Source organism: Planococcus citri, chromosome 1 (assembly GCF_950023065.1).
Source record: "Planococcus citri chromosome 1, ihPlaCitr1.1, whole genome shotgun sequence".
In the NCBI taxonomy this organism is placed as follows: Eukaryota; Metazoa; Arthropoda; class Insecta; order Hemiptera; family Pseudococcidae; genus Planococcus; species Planococcus citri.
In genome coordinates this window covers 81,034,565-81,048,823 of record NC_088677.1, presented here as the reverse complement: position 1 = coordinate 81,048,823, position 14,259 = coordinate 81,034,565, and the positions used below count along the sequence as shown (strand labels likewise).

Below are 14,259 nucleotides of genomic sequence, written 5' to 3'. Positions count from 1 at the left end.
TGGAAAAGTTGTCAAAAAGTGTCAATTTTGGAAAAGTAGTCCAAAAATGTTATTTTTTTGAAAAGTTGTCAAGAAGTGTCAATATTTGAAAAAGTTGTCAAATGTGTCAATTGTTGAAAAAATTGTCAAAAGTGTCAATTTTTGAAAAAAAGCATTGTCATAAGTGTCAATTTTTGGAAAAAGTTATCATAAGTGTCTATTTGAGGAAAAGTAGTCAAAACTGTAAATTTTTTGAACAGTTGTCAAAAAATATTAATTTTTTGATTAAGTTGTCAAAATGTGTCAATTCATGAAAAAGTTGTCAGAAATGTCAATTTTTGGAAAAGTTTACCAAATGTGTCAATGTTTGGAAAAGTTGTCAAAAGTGTTAATTTTTGGAACATGTTTCAAAAGTGTTAATTTTTGGAACATGTTTCAAAAGTGTCAATTTTTTGAAGGGGGTGGACCGGTGGGGGGTGCAAAAAGCGTCAATTTGGCGAAACAGTCAAGAAGATAAAAATTAGCAAAATTCAAAGATACTTACAATAATCTTAAAACAAAAATGTCAAAAGAGGAGGCCAAGTTCAATTTTTTCATGTATGGGGAGGGGGATTTCATCAAGCGAAAGGGTCCCTGGGACGATCCAATTTCAAGTTGGGCATGAACTTTTCAGGGAATGTTTTTCATAAAAATAATAAAACCCAAACAATAACAAGACTAAGAAGAGGTAAAAAAAAATTGAAAAAAAGGAAGGGGGTTTGAATGAAAATCTGTATACGTATTCTATTTTCATACATTTTGCTGTCACGTTGACCTTTTCAACATTCAAAAAGGCAGTCCCAAAAATATTCTGAAAATTTGAGAACGTTTAAACCCAAAATTTCCAATGCTCCAAATCAGAGTTCCTATTTATTTCAAATTTGGACACAAAACCCTTCCTCTAGATTTACAGCTAAAAAAGTAGAGATTTAAAACACAATTTTTTGAGCCTTTCAACGCGATTTATACATTTTTTTTGGCCATCATTTCAAAGCAATAATCGCCAATTGATTTGAATTTTTTTAATAAACGAAAATAATCGATGGGTGAATTTTGCATTAATCAAATAATCAATTCAAAATGATCAAAAAAAGTCCTTATGGCAACAAAATGGTCAACACCTTACATAATGATCCAGCGATTTAGGATTCAAAATTCAGACCTTTTCTTAAGAACTTCCGAGTTTTTGAAATTAGCTACTCTTTTCACACCAGACCTTAGTGCCCCCAATGCCACATAAAACTATAATTAAAATACTGGAAAGAGATTCTCAAAATATGTACAAAATCGATAAGCATCGAGGGAGATAGAAATACGGAAGAATCCCTAAAAACAGAAAAAAAATCCACCCATATCGAAACCCAAAAATTCGGCTCTCTCGAACAGCATTCCGGCTGCTACAAGTTTTTCCATACTTTTTATCCTCAACCAAACCAAACCGCACATACTGGTATAACGATGATGACACACCGCCCAGCCTCCTAGTCCCAGACGCGCGGTACTCTTGCGGTCTGCTGTATAGCAAAAGTCAAGCTGATATTTTTACGAACCGCGTTGTACGTCGTCGTCGTCGTTTCGGTTGCGGCGCTCGCAAAAGCAGAAAAAAAAGAGAGTAGCGGAAAGCCCTCGCGGATAAACGGCAGGGAAATGGAATTTTGATGACGGAGGAAGTATTTTATTTCGGAAGCCATAAAAATGAAAAAAAAGCGCGCGCTAGACGCCAGCCAAATGTCTTTGTTGCCACTTCGTCAGCAGAAAAACCTATTTATCGTGCCGCCGCAGCTAAAGTGTAGCTATTTTTAATTTTTAATTTTTCTCTGTGTAACCCTTAATGTGGCCGTATATTTTTAACACGCTTCGTAATTTTCGTCCGACCCGGACGAGTTGCTCTTGCTCTAGCTAGAGTCCTCATCCTATAGTCGCGTACACTTATATTATACGCGTACCAACCGACGAATATTACAAACGTCGTACTTAATCATGGCATACGCGTCGTCGAGCCCTCCTCGCTACTCTTCATCGTTGTTTACTCATCCTTGTTTGATGCGATGTGGAGGGGGGGAGGTGAAGGGGTGGAGGTAGAGGCATCTCCGGCTCTTATGTTGGCGTTGATATCGTTGGTTGTCGTGCCAGTTGTTTCATGTATACATTATGTTATCAACATAAATATATGACATGGTAGCAGAGCTATGGTTCACTTTATTATAATGATTGTGAAATTTTCAAGTGTTTTTCGCAAAAAAAAATTATAAACACTGGCGAAGTTTTGGGAGTAGGGGTATCAAATCCATTTTATTGTCCAAAAAATCATTTTGTCCACTTTGAGTCATGAAAAAATGAAAAAGTTGCCAGATGTCATTACTGACAAAAAGATCTCAATCGGACAATTCCAAGGAGTGGTCACATGACATACTTCACAACACTGCCACAAATCACATTCAATTTATTAACATGGTAGCAGAGCTGTGGTTCATTTTACTACGATTTTCCTAATTTTATTTTTTGCCAAAACATGACTAGTAATCACAAAGTTTAGAGGGAGGGGGAAATCAAATTCATTTCATCCCCCCCCCAATCATTTTAGGTACTTGATACTTGAGTCATGCCATTGAAAAAAATTGCCACACATTATAATCAAAGAAAAGTTCTCAATCAGACAACTCCAAGAAGTAGTGTCACATGACATGATTCACAACACTGCCACAAATCACATTCAATTTATCAACATGGTAGCAGAGCTGTGGTTCATTTTACTGCGACTTTGAAATTTTCCATTTTTTTTTTTGTTTTTCACCAAAACATGACCAGCAATCACAAAGTACATTGGGGGGGGGGGGGTCAAATTCATTTTATTACTCAAAAGTCAAAAAACATAATTTTGGCTACTTCCAGTCATGTCATTAAAAATGAATTGCTAGACGTTAAAGTTAACGAAAAGTTCACTGTCAGAAAAATTCCAACGAGTCGTCACATGATATACTTATTTCACAACACCATCACAAATCACACTTATTATTTCACATGGTAGCAGAGCCGTGGTTGATTATACTACAAACTGAATTTTTTTCAATTATTTTTTTCTCAATTAAAAAATGACCAAAAATTACAAAGTTTGAAGAGAGGGGGAAATCAAATTCATATTATCCCCCCTCACTCACCCCCTCCCAGAAAAACATTTTGACTACTTTCAGTCACGCCATTAAAAAGAGGTTGAGGTTGACAGTCATTATAATTATAATCAATGAAAAGCTCTCAATCAGATAATTCCAACGAGTCTTCACATTACATACTTCACAACACCCTCACAAATCACACTTCATTATTTCACATGGTAGCAGAGCCCTGATTCATTTCACCAAAACTCAAAAACTTCCTGTTTTTCAGATCATCATTTTTTTTAAAATTAAAAAACTAACCAACAATTAGGTACAAGTTTAGAGATGGGAATCAAATTGATTTTATCCCCCCCCCCACCACAAAAAAAAACATTTTGGCGACTTTTGGTCATGCCATTAAAAAGAAGTTGACAGACATTAGAATTAACAATGAAAAGCTCTCAAACAGACAATTCCAACGAGTTGTCACATGACATACTTCACAACACCATCACAAATCACACTTCATTATTCCACATGGTAGCAGAGCCGTGGTTCATTTTACTACAAATTAAAAATTTTCTGTTTATTTTTTCAATGATTTTTTTCTCCATTAAAAAATGACCAACAATCACGTTTCATTATTTCACATGGTAGCAGAGCCGTGGTTCATTTTACTACAAATTGAAAAATTTTTGTTTTTTTTTCAATTAAAAAATGAAAATGACCAACAATTACAAAAGTGTAAAGGGAGGGGGAAATCAAATTCATATTATTGCCCACTCCACCTCCCCCCCGAAACATTTTGGCTACTTTCAGTCATGCCATCAAAAAGAAGTTGACAGTCACTATAAACAATGAAAAGTTCTCAATCGGACAATTCCAACGAGTCGTCACATGACATATTTCACACCATCACAAATCACATTCCATTATATCAAATGGTAGCAGAGCTGTGGTTCATTTTACTACAAATTGAAAATTTTCTGTTTTTTTTCAATTATTTTTTTTTCTCAAGTAAAAATGACCAACGATTACAAAGTTAAAAGAGAGGGGGAAGTAAAATTCATATTAACCCTCCCCCCCCCCCACCCACCAAAAAAAAAAAAACGTTTTGGCTACTTTCAGTCATGCCATTACAAAAGAAGTTGACAGACACTATAATCAATGAAAAGCTCTCAATCAGATAATTCCAATGAGTTGTCACATGATATACTTCACAACTCCGTCACAAATCACATTTCATTATTTCACATGGTAGCAGAGCCCTGATTCATTTTACTACAACTCAAAATCTTTCTGTTTTATCTGATGACTATTTTTTTTTAATTAAAAAAATGACCAGCACTTACGAAGTTCAGAGGGGGGAATCAAATTAATTTTATCTCACCCTCCTCCTCACCCCCTCCAAAATGTTGGGTACTTTTGGTCATGCCATTGAAAAGAATTTGACAGACAATAATATGATCAATGAAAAAGCTCTCAATCAGACAATTCCAACGAGTCGTCACATGACATACTTCAAATCACAAAGTCCAAAGGGAGGAGGAAATCAAATTCATTTTAACACCCCCCCCCCTCTGATCATATTAGTTATTTTGAGTCGCCATTTAAAAAATTGTCAGTAATATGAATGAAATGTTTTCAATCAGACAATTCTAACAAGTGGTCACATGGCAATGACATACTTACTTCACAACCCTGCCACAAATCGCATTCAATTTACTCACATGGTAGCAGAGCTGTGGTTAATTTTATTGCAACTGTAAGATTTCAATATTCTCAAGCGAAAAATAACTGGAAATTGCAAAGTTCTGAAGGAAGGAAGGAGGGAGGAAGGGAGGGAGGAAGGGAGAAACAAAATTCATTTCATAACCCGAAAAAATTCATTTAGGCTACGTTCAGTCATTCCATGTGAGCCTAGTTGCCAGACATTATTATCACTAAAAAGCTCTCAACCAAACGATTCCAACGACTGGTCACACGATATACTTCAAAACCCTTCAAAAATCGCCCTCAATTTACTTACATGGTAGCAGAGCTGTGGTTATCACATGCAAAAACCCAATCAACACCTCGCTCATAATAATCAAAAAAAATACGTTTTTATGTTACAGATTGCATATCAATTGGCCAGTTTCACCACGCAGAAGAAATGCCATGAAACTTACACAGACTTCAAAAAAGAAGAAAAAAACCAAGCGCCCAAAAAATGACACTAATTCGAATACCGTAAAAACCTGAGCACTACAAACGATCCGAGCAAGCCAAAAAAAAAAAAACAAACAGCAAAAATGAAACAGAAACAAAAATAAAAATAATTTAGAAACCCTCCCAAAGTATAATACGAAACAAAGAAAAGAACTCGAGTAAAACCCAAACTCGCGAATAAGAATTACAAATCACAATAAAAATATAGGTACACGTAAGAAGAAATATGTATGTAATAAAGTAAAAAAAAAAAAGTAAAAAAGTAAAAAAAAAACTCAAAGCATCGAAAAATAAGAAAGAAAAAAAAACAAATAATATAAAGTAAAAATAACGTAAAATAAAAGGCAGCCGGATTGTAGTAGAAGGTAATGTGCTCAAGGGACAGAGAAGGCACCGCAAACGGTAGTGTAACTCTTTCCAGAGTTAGCATTTTAGTCGGTTTTATCTGCGCTTTAAGTTACTTTGGGGCATTCGTGGGCACCGGATGGGTTTACACAAAGGAGTCTTATAGACTTACCAATTTAAACCTTTATACCAGCGTAACGTTCAAGATTGGCCTGTGGAGAGCTTGCCATTCTTTTAAAAGGATTAACTCGACCATAAGTAAGTACGTTTAGAGGTTTATCGTATTAAGCTTCGAGTTATTTTTTCTCTTTTCTTTCAACGCAAAGTTACTTTGGCTTTTTGCGGTTGTAAGACGTCGTTTTATTTAAATGAAGGTAAATTTTCGACGATTTCTTGCCACAGAGCAAAGAAAGAAAAGGAAAGCAGAGAAAAAGCATTTCACGGCTCAGACGACGATGACTGCTCGTTTTCGTCTGCTCTTTACCTCTCGCCGCCGCGCCGCGCCGCGCCGTGGCAGTTTTTCTTCCACGACTTATGGTACTCGTATTGTAAATCTTTTTACATAAGGATACCAAATACAATAGTCGGTTGTTATAATCGATATATTGGTACCTTTCTTTTTCACCTTTTTCCAGTCTTTTCGTCTTCTCCTCCTCGTATCCCTTTTTTCTCCTTTTTTCAACCCTTCATCTTTTTTTCTTCCATTTGCTGTATTAGAAATGGAAACCTTTTTTTGACAATAAGAGGTATAAATTAGGTTTCGTTGATTTTCAAAATGAGAGCTATGTTCGGTGAATTATTTTCCTTCGAGCTTAACGTATTGTTAAAATTTTTGCCTCATTGTCAGTAAGAAAGGTAGCGAGATTTTTATTTAACTTATTGAATGGTTTCCAAGCACCATCATCTTTTCCCTCCCAGCACATTTACTTCGAATGATTCTATAGACATTGATCTAATCATGTTATAACCAATCACAGATGAATAAACTCAAAATTAGAGTTGAAAGAAGATTGGCATTTAGGTATCCGAAACCGGTTCAGTGGTTACCAATATGTAACTACTTATTATTAGATTTGTTGAAAGGAGAAAAGTATCAAATGGACAGGTTGAGAATACTACAGACCAATCAGACTTCAAAACTAGAATTTTTCAAACCGGTTCAATGGTTTCCAAACCGGTTGCTGAAGAGCCCCTGAAAAATCGGACAAAAAAAACAATTTCTAAGAAAGAGACCGAATTTTTACATTGATTATACTTTCAAGCCTTGATTTTCTGAAACCGGTTCAATGGTTTCTAACTGGTTGCCTACGACTACGAACCGCTAAAATACAAGCCAATTAAAGTAGTTTCAAAGAAAACGACTGCAATACCAGAGTTGACCATACTCCATTTATTGAAGTTTTTGAATTTTTAAACCGGTTCAATGATTTTTGAAATGGTTATCGACGACCCTTTGAATAATAAGGAATGGAAAATGACTTCTAACGAGGGACGCAAAATGCTACAAATTAATCACATTTCAAGTCTTGAATTTTTGAAAGTAGTTCAAGGGTTTCAAACTGGTTCCCAACGAAACACTATAAAAGTCTTAATTTCATGAAACCGGTTGAATGATTCGTACTGGTTGCGAACCAGCCTCTAAAAAAAGGAAACGACAAAAGAGCTTTACACAAAAAAAGCGAAATGATCCAACTGGTTGCTTATAAAACTAGGAAAATGAAAACAATGGTGACCTATTTTCGATTCACTATTCTTCATGTTATGAGATTCTGAAACTGGTTCAATACTTGCAAACTGGTAGCTAATAGACCTCTAGAAAAAAAGTAGAAAAAACGTAAGCAGAAAAAGAGTGAAACCTTTTCGATGGTTTCATATTATGAATTACTGAAACCAGTTCCAACAGTTTCAAACTGGTTGTCGACAAATCTCTAAAAAATAAAAAGTGAAATCTTTTTGATTTATTATTTCAATTTATTGTCATGAATTATTAAAGAAACCAGTTCAATGGTATGATTTTAAACTGGTTTGTTAGAGATTAATCGTACTCATCACACATTCTGAATTATCAGAACCGGTTTCATAACTTCAAACTGATTATCAATTGGCCTCCAAAGAAAAATTGAAAAAAAACAGGAAAAAAATTTCAAACATTGATTAGTCAACAAAGATCTAGAGTAAAATTCTACAGATTGATTGTACCTATTTCGAACCTTGAATTCCTGGAAACCAGTTCAATGGTTTCAAAATGGTTTAATGAACATTTAAAAAATAAGGAACAGCAAAACAATTGACAATTTTTGGCAAAAAGCAAGAATTTTGAACAATTTTTGAAAAAGTGAGAGATTTCGAATTTTTTTTTGTTGCAAAAAACATAATTTTTGACAAATTTTGGTAAATGCAAGACTTACAATTCCAGCAAAAAGTAGAACTGTTGCCAGGTGTCATTACTGACAAAAACATCTCAATTGGACAATTCCAAGGAGTGGTCACATGACATACTTCACAACACTGCTACAAATCACATTCCATTTATCAACATGGTAGCAGAGCTGTGGTTCATTTTACTACGACTTTCATAATTTTTTTTTGCCAAAACATGACTAGTAATCACAAAGTTTAGAGGGAGGGGTAAATAAAATTCATTTTACCCCCCCCCCCCCTCTGAAATCATTTTGGGTACTTGAGTCATCGGATTAAAAAAATTTGCCAGACATTATAATCAATGAAAAGTTCTCAATCAAACAATTCCAAGGAGTAGTCACATGACATAATTCACAACACCGCCACAAATCACATTCAATTTATTAACACGGTAGCAGAGCTGTGGTTCATTTTGCTGCAAGTATGAATTTTTCCATTTTTTTTTTTTTTTTTTTTTTTTTTTTTTTTTTACTAAAACATGACCAGCAACCACAAAGTTTATGGGGGGGGGGGGATCAAATTCATTTTATCTCCCAAAAAAAATCGTTTTGGCTACTTTCAGTCATGTCATTAAAAATAAATTGCTAGACGTTATAATCAACGAAAAGTTCTCAATCAGACAATTCCAACGAGTCGTCACATGACATACTTTACAACACCATCACAAATCACACTTCATCATTTCACATGGTAGCAGAGCCATGGTTCATTTTACTACAAATTGAATTTTTTTCCAATTATTTTTTTCTCAATTAAAAAATGACCAACAGTTACAAAGTTTGATGAGAGGGGGAAATCACAAAGTTCTCAATCAGACAATTCCAACGAGTCGTCACATGACATACTCACAACACCATCACAACACAAATCACACTTCATTATTTCACGTGGTAGCATTAAAAAATGGCCAACAATAATTACAAATTTTGAAGAGAGGGAGAAATCGAATTCATATTTTATTTACCCCTTCCTCCCCCCAGAAACATTTTGGCTACTTGCAGTCATGCCATTAAAAAGGAGTTGACAGTCATTATAAACAACGAAAAGCTCTCAATCAGACAATTCCAACCAGTCGTCGCATGACATACTTCACAACACCATCACAAATCACATTCCATTATATCACATGGTAGCAGAGCTGTGGTTCATTTTACTACAAACATTTTTAATTTTTTGTTTACCAAAACATGACTAGCAATCACAAAGTTCAAAGAGAGGGGGGAATCAAATTCATTTCATCACTCCACCCCCCCACCCCACAAAAAATCATTTTAGTTACTTTGAGTCGCCATTTAAAAAAATTGTCAGTAAAATAAATGAAAAGACATTTTTCAAAAGACTCAAAAAAAGTCAACATAGAAAATTCGTTTTTTTTTCTGAAATCATAGTTAACGTTGATCGGTTACATGACATTTTTTTTAAAACTTCTGAAAATTTTCATTCACTTTTGAGCTCAATTTTCGAAAATCCAGAAAATCATGACACAATGTTCGGCTCAAAATTCTTCAAAGTCGGTCTTAAAAATAAGCCTATTGTCGTCGAAATATTTTGAATATCACGCGAAATTTTAACCTGTTTTGATAAGTTGTACTACATTTTCTCAAAAATTCAGAAAATCATAACAGATGATTTGTGTCGGTTCACTTTTGAACCCAATTTGTGACATTATGCTTCATTTTTCCCAACATTTTTCGCCATATATTCCGAATTTTCGCCCCAGATCCCCCTCCCCTCCACCTATCAGTATTTTTCATAATCATCAGTCAGATGTGGTGTCAGACAAATTTTGGATGGAGGAGTTGGAAACAAAAATTTTGAATGGCAAAAAATTTGAATCGTTCTATTGCAAGGTTAATACTGAGATCGAAATTCAAAAAGAGAGAAGAACATTTTTGATTTTATCTGAGCCAAGCGAAAGCTAAAGCTTCAGAAAATTAAAAAAATCATTTTCAATATAACAAGTTCCAACGCCAAAATTTTGAGCGCTTTGGTATTTTAGAATGAAATTTCGCACCTTTTTTTTTAAATGTTTCATAAATTTCTGAAGTTGATTTATCATTCTAGAAAATTTTTGAAAAATTGCACAAGAGCAGAATTCAAATCTCGAAAATTTACAATTCTTCATCTTTTTTCAGGACATAATTTTCATGTTTTCAAAAACAACCAATTTTTTCAGTATTTTGGCACAAGTTGGGACTTTCAGGCGAAATTTCAAGTGAAACAACATTATTTTTGATTTCAGAAGTCAATTTTTCTACTTTTGGTCGGAGAAAGGAAAAGGAAAATGATCTCAGCCGAGAGAGGCAAGGGCGAAAATGTTTGAAAATTCATAAATTCAGGAAGTAAAAATAGGTAACCCATGATTTTTAATAATTCTTTGATTTTTCCCGCTTACGTAATTTCTTCCCAACTCTCCAAAATTTCCCAACTGTTTCCAACTCGACCAATTTTCCTAAAAAATTCTCAATATTTCGGTCAACTTTTTCTGCCAGGGGGGGGAGGGAGCCTCCAGTTCAATCACACCAGATTGAGACAAAAATACGAGTACTTATCTAGTCCAAATGATGAACTCTGCTATCCCATAAAAATTCCATTTTTTCTCCTTCATAATCGTCATAATGTTCGAACCAAAAAATGACACAAACTCGGGAGAAAAAATTTGAAACCCCCTATGCCCCTATCGTATCTACTACGTTTTAGGAAGTATTTTTCAAACGTAAGTTTTAGCCTGGTTCAACTCTATAGCATAGTACAGGGAAAACTCCACACAAATATCTTGTACAAGGCTCGCAAAAGAGAGTCTAACGCGGTTATTTAATACGTTAATAGAAAAGCCAGCGGATCCGAAAACATTAAGTGGGTAATACTTTAAAACTTTTTACCAAAACAGTGACACGATCCGGAGTAAAAATTACCTAGCTGATGGTAGCAGAAGCTGGCGGGAAAACCGCGTATACGTGCCGTATGCGATGGGAAAGGGTCCCTCTTCTCACCACAATAAACGCCACGTAATCCAATTCTCGCAGCGTCGAAATACAACTATGTACTTTTATGCGCATCGCATCGTCGTCCTTTTCTAATCTGAGCTTGACATTTGACGTTTTTTCCCGCACAACATTGATGCGGTGAAAAGGCTGAAACACGAGATGCCTCTGCAATGGCATGTGTGCTTGTGCCCTGCCCTGGGCCTGGCCTGGCCTGTGTGTGAGTGTGTGTGAGAGAGTGTATATGAGTATGAGAGTCTGCTTACGAGTATACTGTATTTGACTTTTTATTTATGTTTTATCTTACACACGGAGTACTGCGTATTATTGCCTCGACGCGTATTCCGTACGCTACTCGAGAAAAAAATCACCGCCATTTTTTATATTACCTTTTTGAAGAAAACAGTACGAGTATATACCACGCACGTTAGAAACATACCTATATACAAATTAGTCTCCAACCTATACACAAGCGTTTCGGTTTCCATTCACAAAGCACCACCACACCACCGCTACCACCGCGTATACTACGTTTGAAATATTATTAATAGTACCTTTGGAGAAAAAAACAAACACACACGCACACGCACACGCACACTGACTCACCCTCTTTTAGAAATCATTGCCCATTAAGTAGCTTATCTTTTGTAACGTGAATTTTCTGCTGTTTTCACCTTTGATAGCGTTTGTAAATTGGCACGAGAATGGCTGGACGTTGCAAACGTTCGTCCCCTCGGCTACGTTCGCCTGCCTATCTCGCCTTTTTCTTTTTCCTGTGTACCTGGACCGCTGCGCTGTGTGCGCTGCTTTATTTAAAATGCCAGCTGGCAAATCCGACAACGAAAAATTTATCCTTGTTTAAACGCGATAACGTGAGCAATAAAAAAAAAAAAAAACCGCACACGAGCTGGCCGCGTGTAATACACTCTGATGCACGTACATTACTTACATTTGCGTACCTAGAGAGCGTGTAGGACTTTCGAGTAGGTAGTTGGTGATTTGGTTTCAGAATAAAGAAAACATTCGTAAAACGTGAAAAAAAATTGTACGTATGTATATAAAAAATCAACAACTTCGTACATAAGATTTGCTGTAAACACCCAAGTTACTTATTCGCGGTCATGTCGTGATGGAAATGAAAAACAGTTCGCCCACGAAGGGTGTAATTGAGTTAAGGAGATCTGTGAATTTAGGTGCAACGTCAATGGGGATAACCCGATATTATGAAAAAAGCTGAAGCGGGTTTTCTTCAAAAAAAAATCTGATTTCTAGGCGAATCAATCGCGAACGAATTGATCAATAGTTACTGAATCATTTGCGAACGAATTGATTCATATAAGTGACTCGCTCGCGAACGAATCGATTCGTATGAATGACTCGTTCGCAAACGAATCGATTCGTATGAATGACTCGTTCGCGAACGAATCGATTCGTATAAGTGACTCGTTCGCGCACGAATCGATTCATTTACTCAATTTTTGATGGATCATTCGCGAACGAATTGATTCGTACAAGTGACTTGTTCGCGAACGAATTGATTCGTACAAGTGACTTGTTCGCGAACAAATCGATTTGTATAAGTGACTCATTCGCGAACGAATCGATTCGTCTACTTAATTTTTGAGGAATCACTCGCGAACGAATTGATTTGTACAAGCGACTCGTTTGCGAACGAATCGATTCGTATGAGTGACTCGTTCGCGAACGAATCGATTCATTTACTAAATTTTTGATAAATCATTCGCGAACGAATTGATTCGTACAAGTGACTTGTTCGCGAACAAATCTATTCGTATAAGTGACTCGTTCGCGAACGAATCAATTCATTTACTCAATTTTTGATGAATCATTCGCAAACGAATTGATTCGTACAAGTGACTCGTTCGCGATCGAATCGATTCATCTACTTAATTTTCGATGAATCATTCGCGAACGAATTGATTCGTACAGTGACTCGTTCGCGAACAAATCGATTCATTAACGCAATTTTTGATGAATCATTCACGAACGAATTGATTCGTATAAGAGACTCGTTCGCGAACGAATTGTTTCATTTACTCAATTTTTGATGAATCATTCGCAACAAATTGAATAATTTTCAGTGAATCATTCGCGAATGAATTGATTTGTATAAGTGACTCGGTCGCGAACGAATCAATTCATTTACTCAATTTTTTATGAATCATTTGTGAACGAATTGAATGATTTTTAGTGAATCATTCGCGAACGAATTGATTTATATAAGAGACTCGTTCGCAAACGAATTGATTCGTATAAGAGACTCGTTTGCGAACGAATTGATTCGTCAGGATGTCTAACAAAATTTCAAAATCAAAAAAAAGGACTTGAAAAGGATTTTTAGTAGGACTTTCAGCAGGTCATTTTTCGAGCACTTATGGAATTTCTTGATATGTAGGGGAGGGGGTGTCAAAATTTTTTTCAAGGTGGGAGGTTCAAAATTTTTATTCAAGTTTTTAACCAAAGGAATTTTAGCAGGACTTGTTAACAGGACAGTTTTTGAGCACTGCGGATTTTTCAAGAGGGGAAGAGAGTGGGCGAGATTTCTCCTTCACGTTCGGAATTTATTATTAATTAAGGAAAAGAGAAACAAACTGGCCCTGGCAAAGCGAGGGCGAAAGCTCTCAAAAATTAGAAGGTATTTTAGGAGATATAAAAAATTATGTTATGTAGTGTGATGAGTAACTAAGTACTAAGTAAGTATATTATTTTGCTTCAAAATTTTGAAATTCGAATAATTATTTTTTTTGAAAATTTGAAATCCGAAAAAGAAAAGCTAACGGACCCGAGCAAAGCGAGGGCAAAAGCCCTCTAAAATCATCATCTCGAGTTCGAGAGATACAAAATCAATGTTTGTATGTGTGTCGAGTTATTCGTGTTCTGCTTCAAAATTTTAAAATTTGAATTATGACTTTTTTTTGAAAATTGAAAACTGGAAAAAGAAAAGTTATATAATAGGCCCGAGCGAAGCGAGGGCAAAACTTTTAGAAATTCAGTATTTTGAGAGGTATGAAAACGATGTTTTTTGTGTAATAAGCTACCTATATTTTGCTACAAAATCTTGAAATTTAAATGATGATTCAACAACCCAATTCAAAAAAAAAAAGAAAAGAAAAAATTCAAACTTGAAAAATATCGTAATTTATTTTTCTGATTCAAACTTTGAA

General features: G+C 35.4%; 2 protein-coding genes across 5 annotated transcripts in view; one reads left to right on the top strand and one right to left on the bottom strand.

Annotated features, from left to right (window-relative positions):
- The window catches only part of LOC135837357 (uncharacterized), a 288,834-nt gene that overhangs the window by 34,808 nt on the left and 239,767 nt on the right, over positions 1-14,259 (top strand). Inside the window, exon 2 of the mRNA XM_065352602.1 lies at positions 5,231-5,927. Within this exon, the coding sequence (XP_065208674.1) occupies positions 5,693-5,927 (235 nt within the window). The 5' untranslated portion in view covers positions 5,231-5,692. The remainder of the gene's footprint in view (positions 1-5,230; positions 5,928-14,259) is intronic.
- Positions 1-14,259, bottom strand: part of LOC135837375 (uncharacterized) — a 141,810-nt gene that overhangs the window by 41,255 nt on the left and 86,296 nt on the right. The window lies entirely within an intron of this gene.